General features: G+C 41.4%; 1 protein-coding gene and 1 long non-coding RNA gene across 4 annotated transcripts in view; one reads left to right on the top strand and one right to left on the bottom strand.

The window, feature by feature from the left end:
• LOC135404388 (kinesin-like protein KIF2A) overlaps positions 1–19264 on the top strand; it is a 107754-nt gene that overhangs the window by 62736 nt on the left and 25754 nt on the right. For all 3 annotated transcript variants that reach the window (XM_064639117.1, XM_064639118.1, XM_064639115.1), the window contains exons 9-14: positions 2672–2834; positions 7351–7441; positions 7583–7646; positions 9126–9217; positions 9521–9663; positions 10342–10546. In XM_064639117.1, coding sequence (XP_064495187.1) covers positions 2672–2834; positions 7351–7441; positions 7583–7646; positions 9126–9217; positions 9521–9663; positions 10342–10546 — 758 coding nt within the window. The remainder of the gene's footprint in view (positions 1–2671; positions 2835–7350; positions 7442–7582; positions 7647–9125; positions 9218–9520; positions 9664–10341; positions 10547–19264) is intronic.
• Positions 1–19264, bottom strand: part of LOC135404394 (uncharacterized) — a 149795-nt gene that overhangs the window by 129592 nt on the left and 939 nt on the right. Inside the window, exon 2 of the long non-coding RNA XR_010425656.1 lies at positions 14915–19096. This is a non-coding gene — a long non-coding RNA (uncharacterized LOC135404394). The remainder of the gene's footprint in view (positions 1–14914; positions 19097–19264) is intronic.

Raw genomic sequence — 19264 nt, 5'->3', positions numbered from 1 at the left:
TGCCTTGCACCCTGTGATATGACCGTGGTAAGGCGAGTTTTATCCCTGGTTTGCAGCCCACGGGCGAGGCCTTCAGTTGGAGCCGAAGGGCTACAGGGGCATGAGAGAAAAAACCCCTGCGTTGTAACGAAGAGAGAGATTTTCCAACTACGACGAAGTGAATCTGCTGCTTGGAAGAGATTCTACTGCCCTGAAAGATTTCTTCTTCTTTCCTTCTGAACTTTTATTGGAGGGAAAGGAGGGATTTGATCTATGTAAATATATTGCTTTACCATAGGAGAGATAATTAGAATTGTTGTATATAAAGGTATTATAATATTTATTGTGTTAGTAATAAATTTTGATATAATTTCCCCATGCTAGTAGATGTGTTATGTCTGAAAACCCCTCTCACACTGAAACAAATTGTGGGAGGCTTGAAAATTGGATTTTTGGGGAGTTCAAACCACGACAGGTGTTCAATGGTGTCCAAGACATCCTTGCAGGATTAGCAGGTTATAGACAAACTGGAGACTTGTATCTCCTGGAGTTGTTGCTTGGGGCTGGGCATATGGAATGGCACTAAACAATTATTTTTAGGTACTGGAATCACTCCCTAGTGACTTCTTTTCTAGTATGATTAGCATTACTACTTTTTTTCTTACTGCCTGCTGATCAGACTGGAGTCTGTATCCCTCCCAAAAAAAACCATTTAGTTTTTCAACTCCAGCTAAATCCCGATCTTTCTATGAAGTTCTTTACTTTCATAGGAAATTAAGAACTGCAAATGCTTCTGGATTGCATCCTGTCTGAATCCAGCACTAAAGTAAGCTGATTTTCATTTTGAAAGACATTTCTTTCCTTCTCTTTGTTATTTTTTTTTAACTTAAGGACTTAAAGAACTTTGAAACAACATGGGATGAATTTATTATTTTTGTACTGTCAACTACACATTGAGGATTATCTGGAGGATATCCAGAGGAACATGGGAGAATTGTATAGAAAAGGGAAAGGGAAAACATATGTTGATGTCAGTATACAGTTAGTTTTCTTTTGTCTTATTTTTTTCCCCTACAGATTGCTGCTTCCCCTACCTTTTTTGTTTATTTTTACTTTTGCTGTTTTCTTATTCCATGTATTTTTCTTTTATTGATCTGAAAGGAATGCATAATTGCAAAAATTGATTGATTGAAACTATTTTTCACAACCTATGTAATAAGGGCATTCAATATACAAGTCTGGTAACAGTTCAATTTCTGTTTTAGCATTGGAGGTTATCTTTAATAAAATATGACTCAGAGATGTGATACATTTGGGGGGAACGTTGCCTTCAACCTGCACTGAAGCTGGAGAAAGTGAAAATACAGTAATTGATAGCAAGTTGTCATGAGGCATAAATTAGGATTCAGAAGTGGGACTTGATTCTGTGCAAGTTGTATATCTTGGGTATTAGTGGTTTGGGGCTATTAAAAAGTAGTTCTGAAGCGCTGATAGGAAGATGAGTGCCTAAGTAAAAATGAGGTTGGCACTAAAGTTATTTTGCATTTTTAGGAATAGGCTATAATAAAAGGTATTAATGAAATAATCTATGCTGGCGAGGAACCATAGAGATAATCTCGTACCCACATAATGAAGTATTCTGAGAACATTCACTTTAATTTTGAAAGTTCATAAGAAACAATATTTCTTTTGTCACATTTTAAAATTATATAAAATTATATAAAGTATAAAGAAATCAAAGATATTAGTCTGTAATACCTTGAAGAGAAAAAATATAGTTTTTCCTTTATTATTGCAATAACAACATGCCAATAATATTATCTTTCCCCTTTCATGTTCTGTATTTTGAAATACCGTAAGATGTTAAAATAATTTAATAGAAATCAAGTGTACAAATCAATTTCTGTCAGTCTCACAAACACAGAATTATCACCAAAGTCTTTAGGTGTTCTCAGCATCAATCATTCTGTGGATTGACTTTTCAGGAAGTAGGACACATTAGTCATCTTGACTGTACACAGAAAGAATCTTTATTTTTGTGCATATCATGGATCACTGGGTTCTCTGTTTTGCTGAGTCATATCTCATACAACAACTAGCAATAAATTGTAGTGCTGTGTAGTAATTATAACCTGGGGACTCACTATTGAAATCACGTCTAGATGGCTTTTGTTCATTCCTAGTGATAGGAAGCATCATTAACACGTTCAGCTTTTTCTCCTTACAAATAATTTAAAGAAAAGATTTTCCTTTAAAGAAATTCTGTATTAAAGATGTATACTTGAGATTCCAAGAGGAATACACAAATGAAAATGTCTGTGTAGAATGAAAAGTTTTTTCCTTTTTGAAAGCTATGAACATATGACTATAACTTTAAGGATTTACGAAAAATAAAAAGATAATTTTAAAATGAAGTTATAATGATAGTGCTATCATTAATGATCTTAGCTTTTCTAGTCAACTTTGTACAACCTTTCTTTACCTTCTAGCACTTGGTAAGATAGGAAGACGGCTTCAAAAATGAAATCTCTTAGCAGATTACTATCTAGGTATCAGAAGCCCAAGTTCATTGCAGTGTTGTTACTTGCAGGAGCTGTGTTATCTGAGACATTATAAGAGTGTAAACAATGAAAATATGTAAAAAATAGTGATGTGTTGCTACTTAAATATATGTATTTCATTTATTTTATAGAAACTTTAATGAAAGACCTTGATGTAATAACGATTCCTAATAAAGATGTTGTGATGGTACATGAACCAAAACAAAAAGTGGATTTAACAAGGTACCTAGAAAACCAAACTTTTCGTTTTGATTATGCCTTTGATGACACGGCTCCTAATGAAATGGTTTACAGGTATGTGTATGTGGTTTCTTTGGTGAATCTTTTTTCTCATATGTCTCCAATGTCAATAGCTGTGGGCTTACCTTGGTCATGGACTTATATTCTGTGTGTTATCAGATATGCATATTGCTAACTCCATTCTTTTGCCTGTTCACTTTTGGTTTAGCTCTGTTTATCCTGAATCCTGGTCTCAGTTCTCCAAGACCTTTCCAGGCTCTAGTGTGTATTGCCTCCTCAGGAGGCAAACAAATCACGAGAGGGTGGGGAAAGAGTATGGAGAGCCCCCAAGGTATTTGGATCTCCATTTTCTCCTTTATTCTTCTGTTTCACTCCCACAGTTGGAACAGAATAATGCACACAGTATTTTAAAAAACTTGTTTAGAAGTAGTTGTTTACCTTGTATAAGTTGCTAAATGGATTAGATACAGTAGAAGGCAAGGTTAGACACCATGACAGGTCGTAATCTTGGTACACAGTCTAAATATTGTGAATATTTTTGCAAGGAATATTGATATTAGAAAGGAATTTGATTAAGATAATTTCCCTTATGCTTAGAAAGTGCTTCCTATAGCCTTAAGGAGTAGGGACAGAGAATTATCTTAATTCTTGTTTTTAATCCAACAATTAGGAAGTGAAAGTTGGCATCATATCCTGACTGATGTTAGATGCTAACATCCTGTTAGTAGATAAGAGAATTATTAAAAGGCCTTGAAAATCAAAACTTGTGTCTTATACTTGATATAAATAAGAGGAGAAGTGTAGCAAAAGTAAAAACTTCTTAGTCTGTCAGTTTACACTAATGAAAAAACTTCTAAACAGCGAAGCCGTGCCCTTGGAAATTTCTGTCTCTAATGATTGTCTACTGGTAGCATCTTTTCTTTCTTGATAGTAAAGAGCTGAGAGAGTGATCTAGCTGGTGAAATGTGCCTCTGTCACAGGGAGATAACATCTTCAAATAGGGTAGCAGTTGAGCTCTGGTCTTTTTAGGCAGCTGTTGCCTTGGCACTGCTCGAACCTCTTCTGACATAGCTGCGAGGTCACTTCCTGGCTCTCCCTGATCACTTATTGGGTAGAAGTCAGTATCCCTTAGGACTTTCCAACACAAGAGGGGGGGGAAGTGACTCAGATTCGAAAAATACTTGGCTAGAGATGCAGTGAAACAACACTGGAGGTGAGAGAGAGAGAGTGTTTGAGACATTTCTTGGAAGGGCTCAAAGGGGTCTCCACCCCATGTCCTTCCTTTGTCTTAAAGAGTTTTGCTTTTCTGTCTAGCCTTTTTCTTACAGCCTCTCGCAACAGTTTTCCTCCTGCTTAACAACCAGTTCTTGTAATCTCTATCCTTCATGTTATTTGTCTTTGTGAGCATAGTGTTTAAATGTGAGGGCTGGTTTTGACATACAATGTTATTATGTTTTTGTGCTGAGTTTCTTCTGCAAAATTTTTATTAGTTGCATAATAAATTAATAGTAATATGGGAAAATATTGAAAGATGTTTGTATTCATACTGAAACAATAAATCTCTAGTCTGTGTAGCAGTACAGGCTTTTTTCTTCTCCCTCATATGGCAGAATAATGATTATTACATGAAGGATAATCTACTTCAAGGACTCCTGTAATAACACAATTAAGAGGAAAATAGGTATCATTGCCTGCTCTAACCAGAACTATCAGGGTCACAGCAGGGGAAAAAAAAAGTATGACAAGTGTCATGGTTTGAGAGCCCCAAAAATCTAACCCCTATCTTCAAACCCCCTCCCACATCTCAACTCAGTGTGAGAAGGTTTTTTCCAGACAACCACATGAGACTCAAAATGGGGGAAAGGGAATATATTACAATGACTATACACATAAATATTATAATACATTTTACACACGATCTCAACTATCTCTACCATGACATAAGTATTTACAATGTATCAAATCTCTTCTCCCCTCCAAATAAAAGTCCAGGAGGGAAGAAGGAAAGATCCTTTCCAGTCTCAGAGCAGCAGTTTCTCTAAGGCAGCAGTCATCTATCCTCTTCTCATGCGGCAGCTGATAGCTGGATTTCTGCCAGCACACACGAGGGGGGAATCCAAGCCCCCTCGGCCACTCGTCTTTCAAGCGAGGGTCTTCCTCCGTGGGCTGTGTAGCAGGGACAAAACTCGCTTCACCACGGTCATATCATGAAGTGCAGGGGCATCTTTGTGAAAGTCCCTTCCTCAGGGGGTTCACCCGTGAGTCAGAACATCTTGGGCAGCTTTCAGTTGCAAGCCTTTGCCTCAAGAGTTCTACCAGAGCTCCTGTGCTCTGTCTCAGGCTGCTAGGCTTGGCAGCAGTGGCGAGGGGGGGAAAAGCCAAGGTCACCCCCCTCTGCATTCCTTCTCCGTCCTGGTCTAGCTTTCCAGGACGCTTTGAGCTTTTCAGCTCTTTTCTCTCTGGTGCTGAATGTTGCATTTTAGGACTTCCATCCAGTAGGAGTCCACCACCCCAACTTAAGAGGGGTCTCAAAAGGGTTTTGGGGGGTCTGGTTCAGTTCTTACCCCCAAAACTCTGTGTAGAGTTTAGTCCTGCTCTTTCTCTCTCTTCATTAGACATCTCTGTGTCTTCTTGGCTGCATACTGTGGCTTTCTTATCTTTTGGCTCTTAGCCATAGTCTCTGGACACTGCTTCTGCCACTGCTCTGTCTCTGCTCAGTCACGGTGGAGAAAACCTTTTTTAACTTTGAGCCACAGGTACTTAGCCCAGCATTACGCTGTTCCAAGTCCCTGCAGCCCCCCCCAGCCAGGGGCTGGGGGGCCCCAGAGGCCCCAAGGGGCTCCGAGCCCCTTTCCTCGTGGCCTCAGAACATGGCTACCACTTCTGCCACCAAACTACAACTAACCTTCTCTTCCGTTTGCTTGTGGTATGTTTATATTTCGCAGAAGCGCTTATTGGTTAAAACTTCAAAACTTCCAGGGTCACCACCCCCTGGGGTTTTACCATTTTATAACTTCACCACAACTGTCCACCCCCTCGCTTTTGCGAAATATCAGTTTTCTTCAGTATGCTAAAATTGCTCATTATATTTCTATACTGAAAAATGTTCTCAAGAAATGTACTACTCTTATTTTTTATTATTATTTTACTTAAGCTGTATTTGAAGTATTTTTGAATCCTTGAGGCACAACACGGAGTTGCAAGTTTTCTTTAGTATTAAAAAACTGAAATGCCTTTTGAATTTTAAAGGAGAATCAGAGTTTATATTTCTGAATGATCAAGATTGCAAATAAAGGTTCTACTAGAAGGAAAGTTGGACTGTTTTGGCATGGTACCATTTGGAGTTGTATAATGCCTTACAATAACTTTTCTAGATATGTTTGTATTTTACCTTATTTTAAAATACATATAATAAAGTCAATTTTTTATAAATCATCAAAATAAATAATTTCAAACTCAGTTAAACAGAGATAATGGAATGTGCTTCTTAGGTGATAGGTTTCCTGAAATTGATTGGGAATATCCTCTTGAGGACAAAAGAGGTATATAATTGGAGGATGCAAACAAGTCTAAGTCTGATCAGGAATAATCTGGTACATTTTTGATGAAAACTGATGATTCAATTAGATTTTTGCATAACCCTTGGTTGGTGAATGGCCCATATTATTTTCATAAGTAATGTTGTGTTTGTTCCAAAGTGGAATGAAAGGATGTTATAACACCTCAGCGTTTCTGTAAACAATCATTCTTGTTTCTGTCACTAAACATGCTTTATTTGTAAACACCTGGAAAAAGTTTAGAAAGACAGACTCTTAGCTCCATCACCTGGTGGAGGTAACCCTCCATAAAGTTACTCTTTGCTTTTGGAGGTTTTAATGAAGTAATGGTGATAAGAAGCTGAAGTAGGAGCAATAGCCATATTTATTTAAGTAAAAATTAATTCTCTAAAATAGAAAAATTATACTTTGGAAAATATTTTTGACACATCAAATAATAATTAAGGTATAACTGGATTTTTCCATTCTGATGAGCTTGGGTACAAGTTTTATTGAGCCTTCTCTCAGCATAACTATGTTCTCAAAATATTTAAACACGTGCAATGTTTTTTTGGCCATCTGTCATCTAAACCTAATCTTGGAAGCTGATTTAGGGAAAAAAAACTATAGTGGAATTTTTGTATTGGCAAAATCTTAGTATTTATCGGCTGCACTGTCCTACTTCTGTATCTTATAATGGTGCCTTCTTTAGGGAGCTCCAAACTCCATGTAATAAGCTGTGCCGTGTTGCATCACTAAAACAAGAAATTTTTTTTCTGAGGGTTTGAAGGAAGATAATGTTTTTGTAAAATAAATGGGAAACACCTTGTAGCTTTTCTTTAATTGTCTAGGATATTTGAATGCCTTAGAGCTGGTAGCCTCTTTAGTTCAGGAATTAATGTGATGTCCTTTGGCCTCTCAAAGTACAGAACCAGTTTTGTCACTTCTGGCATTAAAATTTATAGTGCCCTTGTGGTAGTGTGGGATTTTAAAGTAATTAAATTTCTTAAGTACTGTTGTTTTTTGCATTTAAGGTTTACAGCTCGACCATTAGTAGAGACCATATTTGAAAGGGGAATGGCCACTTGTTTTGCATATGGACAAACAGGCAGTGGAAAAACCCATGTAAGTATTTCTTCTACATATCAGCAATACACTTCTTTTTATGTATGATACACTTCTAATTCTAATAAGTAACAAATATGTAAGTTACAGTTCTATGATCTTTATAGTGTATTTTTGGTCTTTTTTGGTTTTTTAATTTAGACTATGGGCGGTGACTTTTCAGGAAAAAACCAAGATTGTTCTAAAGGAATATATGCACTTGCAGGTGAGACTTTATACTTCTTGTGGCTTTTTGAAAATTAGTTGTCTTAGTTTAACAAGACAAAAATGTCTGCCAAGGATGGCGGAATAGGAAAAAAACAAACTCCTCCCTCTAAGTTATTATAACTTTGAAATTAAGAGACTTCAGGTGAAAAAGTGTGGAAAAGGAAATAACAGCTCTTTACTAAATATATATATAACAAAACAGAACAAGCAACAATACCGTAACTGAAACTTTCACCAAAAACAATTAAGTATTTGTGCCTTTTGGTGCAGTTATAACCACACCCAGCAGGGGGCACTGGCGTGCCTTGGGAGGCAGGGGCTGCAGTGCCTCACTCACTGTCACCAGGGGGCGCTGTTGGGCTCTGGCGAAATGCTGGAGCTGCAGTGACTCCCTTTCACCCAGCAAGGGGAGCTGTTGTGCCTCGGGAGAAGCGAAGGCTGCAGTTACTTACTGGCGGCCGGCAGGGGGCGCTGTCGGGCTCTGGTGGCTGCCGCTCCCACGGGCATCGGCGCGTGGGGGGCAGCTGGGTCGACCTCCCGGAGGGCGCGGGCCACCGCCGGCACGGGAAGGGAGAAGGGGGAAGGGTGATTCCTCCCCTCATGGGCTTCTGTGGACTCACGCTATCGAAGGCTGGCTCTGGCTGGGACCCCCTTGTAGATGAATGCAAACTGCTGCCGACACGGAAGGGAGAAGGGGGAAGAAAAGGTGCAGGCAGCGACCCCCACATCCTCCTGAGCTAGGCGAGCAATCCAAAAACCAGACCGAACCACTCCAGCCCACACCACGTGACTCCCCCCAAAAGGTAAAATGCCCGGCAAAACGCAAGCCAAAAATGCCCAGCCAAAAACTGCCAGCCCCTTTCCCCTTACCGCCTCCCCCCCCCCCCCCCCCCCCCCCCCCCCCCCCCCGCCCCTTTCCCTCTGACTGCTGCTGCTACCTTCCCCTACTGCCTCAGGCAGAGGCAGAGGAAAACAAAAGAGTCCCACTTTTTGCTGAGAAAAGTCATTAGCTTTTCAATGGGGGGCAATTAGACTACAAGCTAGAAAACAGCGGTTCATCTTATCCTAGCAGACTGTTGGTGTGGGAAATTCACAAAAAAAAAAAAACAAAACTATAACATTAGTCGAGGTCAATACATTTCTGCTTCCTGTTGTACAAACATAAAGGTCTACATATTTTGCATTACAGTGGAACTTTGGTAACAAAAAATAGTTCCTAGGTGTGCAGATTTTACACAGTAAGGTAAATATATATAGATAACTTCAAAAATATAAAAAATATAAATGATGATTGAGTTTACAATTTTGGAGTCTTCCACATCTTCCAATGGAATGTGGCAGTTTAAACTGCAGTGTTTTTTATTTGATTGACTTGATACGAGATGCTATAAAATAGACCGCTATGCATTAATGAGTCTTCACTAAATGAAAATACATAACTACATTTCTTTTTTTTTTTTTGTAAATATATTCACAGCTAGAGATGTCTTTTTAATGCTAAAGAAGCCAAACTATAAGAAGTTAGAACTTCAAGTATATGCAACATTTTTTGAGATCTATAGTGGTAAGGTAAGTACCTGATCTTTTTCTGAGGAAGGTGGAATTTCTTTTACACAAAACAGATTGTGAGCTTGTCACATAAAAGATTTTTTTCCTTCTTGTACTGAAAGCTTTATTTCAAATAATTCTTTACACTTCTCTTTCAATCACAGAATCTGTCAGGCTGGAAGGGACCACAGTGGGTCATCTGGTCCAACCTCCCTGCTAAAGCAGCATTGTGCATGGAATACTTTGCATATTTTGATATGAGATTTGAAGCAAAAATGTCTTTTAAAGCTCCTCTATAACTGTTCTGTTCCTCTCCTCCCCAAGGTTTTTGACTTGTTGAACAGGAAGACAAAATTAAGAGTATTAGAAGATGGTAAACAGCAAGTCCAGGTGGTGGGATTACAGGAACGGGAAGTCAAATGTGTTGAAGATGTTCTTAAGCTTATTGAAATAGGCAACAGCTGCAGGTATCTCCCATAGCTTTCACCAATTTTTCACTGTAAATTAAAGAATTGGAACAAGATTTTTTTTGTGTCTCTTCATAGTGATGGCTTTTTAATATGCAGTGGTATTTTGATGATATTGGCTGCAAGTAAGAAAACTGCCTATCTTTTGAATGAAGATAGTTTAGAGTTTCTCAGCTAGAGAGAAATAACAGATTTTTCTACAGAATGTGAATTGCATGCATTATATAACCAGTTTGTTGTCTTAAATTCACATCATTTATAATCTGGAATACTGCCAGATTCTTCAGTTCTAAAAGACCTTGATATGTAGTGACAGAAGTATAAAAGTTGGGATTTTGTTAAGATCCAGTTGTATTATTTTTAAAATCAGTCTTGTGATAGACTGCTGCCTGATTAGATAAAAATACCACATGCGACATTTTGCATGTAAGCTCTCTGATAGTCTGAAATCTTTGGAGATCTGATTATTCTTGCTTTTAAGAGGGTAGTAAAATGTTACAAATCTTCCATTTCTGTTTGAAGAATTGGAGAAATAAGTATAATTATACTATGCACATCAAATTATTAGGGTAAAAACAGGACTCTGCCCTGAAAAAACTCATGTTCTGAGGGTAATGTGTTTAACATGTATGGTCCTTTGCCTGTTCATATGTCCTTCCTTTTTTCGTTTTGTTAAAGGACATCTGGCCAGACATCTGCAAATGCTCACTCATCTCGAAGCCATGCAGTATTTCAGATTATTCTCAGAAGGAAAGGGAAATTGCATGGTAAATTTTCTCTGATTGATTTGGCTGGCAATGAAAGAGGAGCAGATACTTCCAGTGCAGACAGGCAGACTCGACTGGAAGGTGCGGAAATTAACAAGAGTCTTTTAGCACTCAAGGTAACTGAAATGTTTCCATTGCTTTTGAGTAGGTGAAAGCCTTCTACATATAATAGCAATGACTATTGAAACAAATGTTTTTGCAGGCTTTGCTTGTCTACATTGTCTACTGATGTGACAGGTAAAATAACATCTTGTTTTTCCTTTAAATGCCTGAAAAAACACTTGGTAATTACCAAGTAGAAACATTGCAGAAACATTGTGCTATCAATTTTAATGTAGTTTAAAAAACAAAAAAAACCCCAACAAAATCCCCAGTAGTTGAATTTGAACACTTTTGATACACACATATTTTTTTTAATAAGAAAAGATAAAAAAAAAGATACCTTTTTTAGTGGTTTAACCCCAGCTAGCAACCTCCTGACCAACTCCTCCCAGTTTATATACTGGGCATGATGTTCAGTGGTGTGGAATATCCCTTTGGGCAGTTTGGATCAGCTGTGCTGGCCATGCTCTCTCCCAGATTCTTGTGCAGTTCCTCACTGGCAGAGCATGAGACACTGAAAAGCCCTTGACTCAGGGTAAGAACTTCTCAGCAACAACCAAAACATCAGTGTATTATCAGCATTATTCTCATACTGAATCCAAAACACAGCACTGTGACAGCTACTGAGAAATTATCTTAGCCAAAACCAGGACAGTATCCACCCCTTATTCCATACCATTTACATCATGCCAGGTCACACAGTTCCCAATACACTATCACCTTTCCTGTCTTTTGATATACACAGATATCATTCCCTTAGTCTATGGACCATACCTATAAAAGTCCATTGAGTTCATTTAGTCCATGACCTTTTGTTGTAACAGTCTTTCAGGGAAGGTGTGTGGTGTTGGATTGTTGCATGCTGTCTTGGTTTGAAATTGCCCTCCCCAGGAGTCGGGGGGGGGGCCTAGAGGTGATTGAGTCCCGGGGCAGTCTCCCCTGAAGGACCAATCACCGCTCATTTTGTTCGCTCCTGTGGAAAATCAGATATACACAACTGCCGGAAGTTGGCAGTCTGTCTGCTGCTGTGTCTGCTGCTGTGTTGGTGTGTGCATGTGAGAGGGCCCAGGGGTGGCCCTGGAGGGGAAGAGGGGCCCTGCGCCCCACAGCTCTGGCCAAGCTAGGGTTGGAGGCAGCACTGGAGTGTTGTGAGAGAGAGAGAGAGACTCACAACCATGAGGTAAGCGGGAGAGAGAGGCAAGCTCCTTGCAAGGAACCAGGCCCTATCCCCCCCTTTCCAGCCAGACTGCGGAGCGGGGGCTTTCTTTTTTCCCTCTCACTGTAAGAGTGGGGGGAAGGCTCAGCATTGGAGCTGAGCCAGGAGACGGGCCAAAGGAGGCTCGATGCCAGGGAAGAAAAACCCAGGCGAAATTGGAGACAGGCCAGAGAGAGGCTCGGCGGGTGCCCTACAGAGATTTGACTGGGGGCAGCCGAAAACTGACTCGGAGGAGGAATGAAAATTCCAGGACGCGTGCACGTGATAAGCTAAGCTGAACTACAGCAGCTACGGAACCGAGGGAGAGAGACATATGAGAGAGAATCACACAGCAGAGATTGGCACAGAACCAAGAGAGCACAGACTCAAACTATTTTCTTGGACTTCGTAAGGAAGAAGAGACTTCAGTAAACAGCTGGAGGTTGGTGGGGGGGAGTGAATCAAAGGAAACCCTTTTCCCTGAACACTCCCATGAGAGAAAGACTGCTTACCTATCAACCGGAAGGGCTTCTCCTGGGCTGACTTAAGGGAGGGGCTTAGAAGGATGATAGAAGTGTGTAATATTGTATATATATAGTTGCTTTTAGCTTGTACAGTATTTAATTTGTATAGAATGAATGTATATACTTTCCCTTCCCCCTATAGAGGTGTCTGCCTGAAAGTTTCTCTTCGGTGTTGAGGTAAAATTGTGGGAAGGGGTGGGGGAAGCCTGGAAATTGGATTTTGGATTTTTGTGGTGGTTAAAACCCCCACACATGCTGAAGCCAGTTCTGATTCCATCACTACTGCACTTGTCCAGCTTCATCAAAGTTCATTCTTCGTTAATGTGGCAATCGAAATGGAGCTGGGTTCAGATCCCCAAATCTGGAGTGGCAGAGACTTGTGATGATGGCTGTATAGCCACCATAGAAGTGATAATATACAGTGTTAATAATATAGCAATATAGTATAGCAGTGTCTATGGTGAACTTGCCACTGGCTGCCGCATGAGAGGAGCCCCGAAGAAAAGATACAAGGACTCCCTGAAACAACATCTCAGCCTTGGCCATATTGATCACCACAACTGGTCTACTCTGACCTCAAATCGGGAGGCCTGGAGACACACCATCTATAACGCAGCTGTCTCCTTCGAGAACACACGCAGGATCACTCTCGAGGAAAAAAGGCAATGCAGAAAGAACCATGTATTGCGGAATACACCATCTAAGGAGTCTTTCTGCTGTGCCTTTTGCAATCGGATATGTCTGTCACGTATTGGCCTCATAAGCCACCAGCGTGCCTGTAGCAAATGTGGATAGAGCCTTCCCAAATCTTCGTTCGCGAAGCCTAGCCATGATGATAGTATAGCAGTGTATAATATAGCAATTAACATCATGCAATTTAATTCAGAGGCTATTCTTACCCAAAATCAAATCCCCTTGAGGCACACACCAGACTTCCTCATCCTCTGGCATTACCCACCATGTGCACTCAGGTCCTTGAGCAAAAGCAATCCCACAGATGGGTTTGCCTGTGCCTGTGGCAGGGATAATCCAGACTGTTTTCCCCAGCATGTTTTTAATGTGCACTGCAGGAACTCTTTCCCCTTCTACAGTACATAAAAGTTTTGATTGGGCAGGGCCAGCTCAATTGGCAGATCCTTTGCTGTTGACTAACCAGGTGGCCTTTGCCAAATATGTATGTCAATGTTTGAAGGTTTCCCCACCCATTGCTCTCAGTGCAGTTTTTAATGATCTGTTGCACTGTTCAGTTTTCCCGGAGGCTGGTGCATGATAGGGAATGTGATACACGCACACAATGCCATGTTCTTTGGCCCAAGTGTCTATGAGGTTGTTTTGGAAATGAGTTCCGTTGTCTGACACAATTCTTTCTGGAGTACCGTGTTGCCATAAGACTTGCTTTCCAAGGCCCAGGATAGTGTTCTGGACTGTGGCATGGGGCACAGAGTATGTTTCCAGCCATCCGGTGGTTGCTTCCACCATCATAAGCACATGGCACTTGCCGTCATGGGTTTGGGGGAGTGTGATAGAGTCAGTCTGTCAGGCCTCCCCATACTTATATTTCAGCCGTTGTCCTCCATAGCACAGAGGCTTTAACCTCTTAGCCTGCTTAATTGCAGTACATTTCACATTCATGGATAACCTGTGCGATAGTGTCCATAAGTCCACCCCTTGATCACGAGCCCTCCTCTGCTGACATTCCAAAATCTTTGCCTTCTGACCAGTCCACGATCACTTCCAAGATTCCTGGAGGACTGGGTTTCCTATTTGAGCTCATCATGTGATCAGTGTGACCCACTTACTCCATGTAGCATCAGTTGCATGATACGTAGAGGAAACCCTCCCTTTGAACATCCAACTCAACACGGGTAACTGAGGTGTCAGAAGGAGCTGGGCTTCAATACCAATCACCTCTGAAGCAGCTTGAACACCTTCATAAGCTGCCAGTATCTCTTTTTCAGTTGCAGTATACTGAGCATTTTATCCTCTCTATCCCTGACTCCAAAAGCCTAGAGGTTGACCTTGAGTCTCCTCTGGTGCTTTCTGCCAGAGGCTCCAGATATGGCCATTCTCCCCAGCTGCACTGTAGAGCACATTTTATACATCTTGCCCTGTCTGGACTGGCCCAAGGGCTACAGCATGAACTATTTCCTGTTTTATTTGTTCAAAGTCTTGTTGTTGCTCAGGGCCCCATTTGAAATCATTCTTCTTCCAGGTCACTTGATAGCAAGGGCTGACAATCAGACTTATTTGGAACGTGCATTCTCCAAAATCCTACAACACCTAAGAAAGCTTGTTTTTTTTCTTACTAGTTGGTGGAGACATTGCTACTGATAACGTTCATCTTGCCATTTTATTCATAAAAAAGGGATTTCTTGTACAGGGCCCTTGATCTTACTTTGTTTTATAATGTCACGACGAGGGAAGAAAGGGACCCTCAATATGAGAATCAGCAAGCTTCGTTTATTGATCACTGCTAACAGCTTAATATATGCTTTATAATTAGCTCATACATATTGCAAAAGCTAAGCTCATTATTGGCTCTGGCTTAAATGTTGATTTCACCTCTTACTCCTTTCTTATGTTGACACAGGTGGCTCTCAGTTGCTTTTGTTTTGCTAATCACAACGATCTGTTTACCAGCCAACTAGCAGGCACAAAGACACTGTAGCTTTTGCTATCTCAGATTTTCTCACGGCCTAGGCAAGCCGTGTTCTATAGCCAATTCCCTACAATACCCCCGTTTTTTTATTCTGGGCCAACAATGTTTTCTCTGTTATAGCACTTACACGTTTAACAATACAAGAAAAAGCAATACGAACTATTACTAAAATTACAACAATTGTCAACAACCATCGTAGACTTTTCTTTAACAAAACTTAAAACCCATTCAGACATAGAACCAAAAATAGATTGAAGCCACGAGTCTATAGGACTAGTTGTTACTGTTACTTTCTTTGTGTGTTCTACTGTTTCACCCAGGCTCTACAGTTCTTTTGTGTACAGCCTAGGCAGTTTGTGCCAGCTGGACAAGTCGTGGCTTTGATAAACACTTAATCTAGATTGAAATAATCCCAACATAAAACAGGTTTGAGTCCCATTATCACTTGTGTTACGTACAGACAGTGATCTCCTTAAATCTAACTCTTGGGTATCTTTTGCCAGAGTAAGACCACCCACTCCTGCAACTGTTGCTCCTGAAAATTGTCAGAATGTTTGAGCAGGTCAAATAGAGGTGCCAGCTGGGTGTTTGGCAATTGCAAGTACGATGCAATCTAATTTAAAGACTTTAATAGCTACTGTATGTCAGTAAGAGTTTTAACATTAATACCCAATTAAACTGGTTGAGAAATGACTGCTTTTTGTGTACATGAACCCTAAATATTTCCAGGGTACTTTTCACTGCACCGTGTCAGGAGCAACTACTAGGCCAAAGAATTGTAGACTCTTTCTGGTTTCAGCATCCAACACACCCAGCTGATCCTCAGTGGCTACAGCTAGTAGAAATATCATCTATATAATGACAACAAAGACAGTCAGAAAATTGCATTGGAAACATAAACCACTGACAAATTATAGAAAAGCCTTTCATTCCATGGGAGAGGGTTTTCTATGGATAACACTCGTAAGGTTCTGCACGAATAATAGATGGAACTAAAAATGCACATTTTTTTCTCTGTCACTGGGATCTAACTGGATTGTGAGAAGATAACCTGTCAAATCAATAATAACAATGGGTTATTCAGCAGAAAGCACAGAAGGGGTCAGTAAGCCAATGCTTACTAACCATGACTGCACCAACCCGTCTGAGATCATGCAAAGGTTTTCATTTCACAGATTTTTTCTTTATCACAAACACAGGGGTAATCAAAGGATTCTGAGATGGTTCAATGTAATCAGCATCAAGCTGCCTTTTGACAAGCTGTTGCAGGGCCAACAGCTGTTCTGTAGGTAGGAGCCATTGTTTAAGTCACACAGGATCTGTATGTTCTAAAAGAAAACTCTGAGCAGTACCTCCTAGTATCACAACCCTAACTCTTGGAATGACTACAGAAGTTTGTTTGTTTGTTTGGACAATTAACAGCAAGTTTTGAGCATCACGAAGAGTACAGGTTGCCTTCCTACAACCCTAAACATTCACTAGTCAAATTATGCAAGCAATATGTCTGGTATGAAACAAGGAGTAATCACAATTAGTGAGGCTATTTTGCTGAGAACACAGCTGCAATGGGTAGGGCATGTTTTAAGGAGGAGAGACTAGCCGTTTTACAATGAATATTGCTACCAGCTGTTGCACGGGAGGGGTTTTGAAGACAATATATAAGGACTCTTTAAAACAACACTTCAGCTCTGGTCACACTGATCAACATAACTGGTCTGCTCTGGCCTCCAGCCAGGAGGCCTGAAGACACACTATCCACAATGCTGCAGATGTCTCTGAGAAGGCACACAGGATGGCCTTGACAGTCTGCAAAGGCCCCCCTGCAACGAGCTGAACAAGCAAGGCAGCAACATCGACAACTCCTGATTTAAATCCTGGGAAACACAGAAAAGCTCAAAACGACCCTCACTACTGCCATAGCAGATGCAAATGCAATTATTTGATGGTCTAAGGACCTCACCCCGGCACAAGCCTGCGTTATCTCTAGCTAGTTATGTAACTAGCAACTTCTGTAACTGTCACAAAACTTGTTTCTCTACAGCATCTTGCAGCTTTTCCACGAATTGTAAGAATGGTTCCCGGGCACCTGGATGCATAGTGGTGCACCTTGCTTTGGGCTCTGCTAACCTTGCAGTCTGCACCAATGTTTGCTGGCTTATGGTTTTTACTCGCTCCAAAACTAGTGATCTCCTGCGCAGCTCGCACAGCTAAGGAACAGCAGCAGTGGAAAAACTCCACCTGAGACTTAACTTGCATAAATTTCATACAAGGCTGTAATAGAATACCAAATTTTTGTAAGAACCTCTTATTTAACTTCAGTTCAGATCATATGGCTAGTCAGACAGGGCTAGTCTTGAGATAACTAAAACCTCACCACTCATGGTGGGAATTTGAAGAATTCATATACCATCCAGAATAAGGATTCACTATGGTTCAACAGAATCATGTTACACATCTCTTAAAATCTTGACACTGGCAGAAAGTATTTTTAAGTTCACACAGTCACACATTCATGTAGCTTTTCTCTTTCACACAACATTCAGGTGGCCACCTCAAACACTCTCCTCAATCACACACACATTTTCAAGTAGTCATTGGCTGTGCACTTCTTATCAGTTTCATAATTCAAAGGAAATTTATGGCATAGCCGCCATCAGCAATCTGCAAATCCTGCATAACTCTCCATGTAAAAGACAAATACAGCAAGAAAGAACAGAATATTATCTTGGAAATCTTCAACCCTTCTCATAGAGCAATGATATTCTGTCATAAAGGCAATAAAACTACTTTTGCAGGGGGCAAGACTATATCCCCTTCTGTCTCATTGTTCCGTCTCCAAATCTTCTACCTGCACCCTGCCCCTGGGGGAAACAGCCAAATTTCATGTAAGAGAAGCAAAATAGCGAACTATAGGAAATTCTTAATAACCTTCTGTAATATGCAAAAAGCTAAGCACGGATGTTCCGTTATTTCTAATCTTACTTCAAAGGATTTTTCGTCAGTCTCCCTTTCTGTTTTTGAAGAAAACATTTGAGAATGCCATGAGCACGCTGCATGCGTAACACCTATTGCTGTAAAAACAATGCAATCTTATTTGATTTATAAGTTGGGATATTGTTAATTTTAAGTTGTTTTTTCTCTTTTCCTTTTTTTCCGTGTTTTACCATCTTTGCTTCCCCCACGCCCCTCATTGCTGAAGGACGAAGGAGGGGAAGGAGAGGCCGGGCTCACCCAGAGAAAATCAGCAGAAGGAACTTAACTTAATTACAGGGTCTGCTTAAGAAAAGACAAAAACATAGGAGAGGGAGAGAACAGCTGCAGACAGGCACGTTTCAGAGAAGGGGTGATTGGTGTAACGGGGAAAAAGAGAAACAGCTTCCCCTCCTCCCCCGACTGCACCCCCCAAAGCTTTTGCTACCGTCATTAACTTGCCACTCTAGGAAGAGGAGCGGCACCAGGGAAAAAACACTCGCTGCAAAGAAGGGAAGGGGAACGCACACCCCCCGGGACCATGGCTGTCAGCAGTGCGGGGGAAACAGAGCCGCCCCCAGGACCGGGGCCGCCGGCGTGCACGCACGCGGGCGCACCGCTCCGAGCCGGGGCCGCGCACCGCTCCGAGCGATTTCACCAGCCCCCGGCTCTGCGTCATCTGGGAGCACTCCGAGCCGGGGCCACGCAGGCGCCGCGACCAGCGCCACTGCCTCGCTGCCCGGCACCACCCCGTAGGCACCCGCCACAGGCTGAAAGACCCGGCCCCGGCACAGGTTCGCTCAGCACGGCGGCGTAAGCACCCAGCGCCGTGAACACAGCCACAAATGCGCAGCGCAGTCCTGCAGCACAGTTCAGATGAAAAGCTGGAAATGTCTTAAGGTGGAACTCAGTCATAGTGTTCGTAAAGTTCATCTCTGGTCCATCAGCAGTACTTTCACACTGCAGCCGTCGTCTCCGATCGTCCTGGATATGCACTGCCGAGATGCTAGCACCACGTTCATGTTGGCGGGGCCGCTCGGTTGTCCCCGGCCCCGCTCCAGCTCCCTTCAACTCCGCTCGACTCCCTTTCTGCACGATTTCTCCGTATGATGGTATCCAGTAGCATTCTAATGTCCTCAGACTGTGCTTTAATGCCTTTTACTGTTCCAGATAACAATTGCCAAGTTGTAAGGAGGGAAGCAGCAACTTTTTCTCCCTTAGAGGCAGCAGTAAAGAGCTTATCACTAAGTTCTTTCCAAGTAGAAATAGTAAAGGCAGTTACAGTGTTCGCTTCATATCCCTGGCTCTTACATGAAAGCAGCACCTGCTGCAAAGCCAGTTCATCTAATTTCTCTCCCTTTTTTAAGCAGGATAGACTTCCATA

Source organism: Pseudopipra pipra, chromosome W (assembly GCF_036250125.1).
Source record: "Pseudopipra pipra isolate bDixPip1 chromosome W, bDixPip1.hap1, whole genome shotgun sequence".
Taxonomy (NCBI): Eukaryota; Metazoa; Chordata; class Aves; order Passeriformes; family Pipridae; genus Pseudopipra; species Pseudopipra pipra.
The sequence above is the reverse complement of the archived record's forward strand: the minus strand, read 5'-3'. Positions and strand labels throughout refer to the sequence as shown.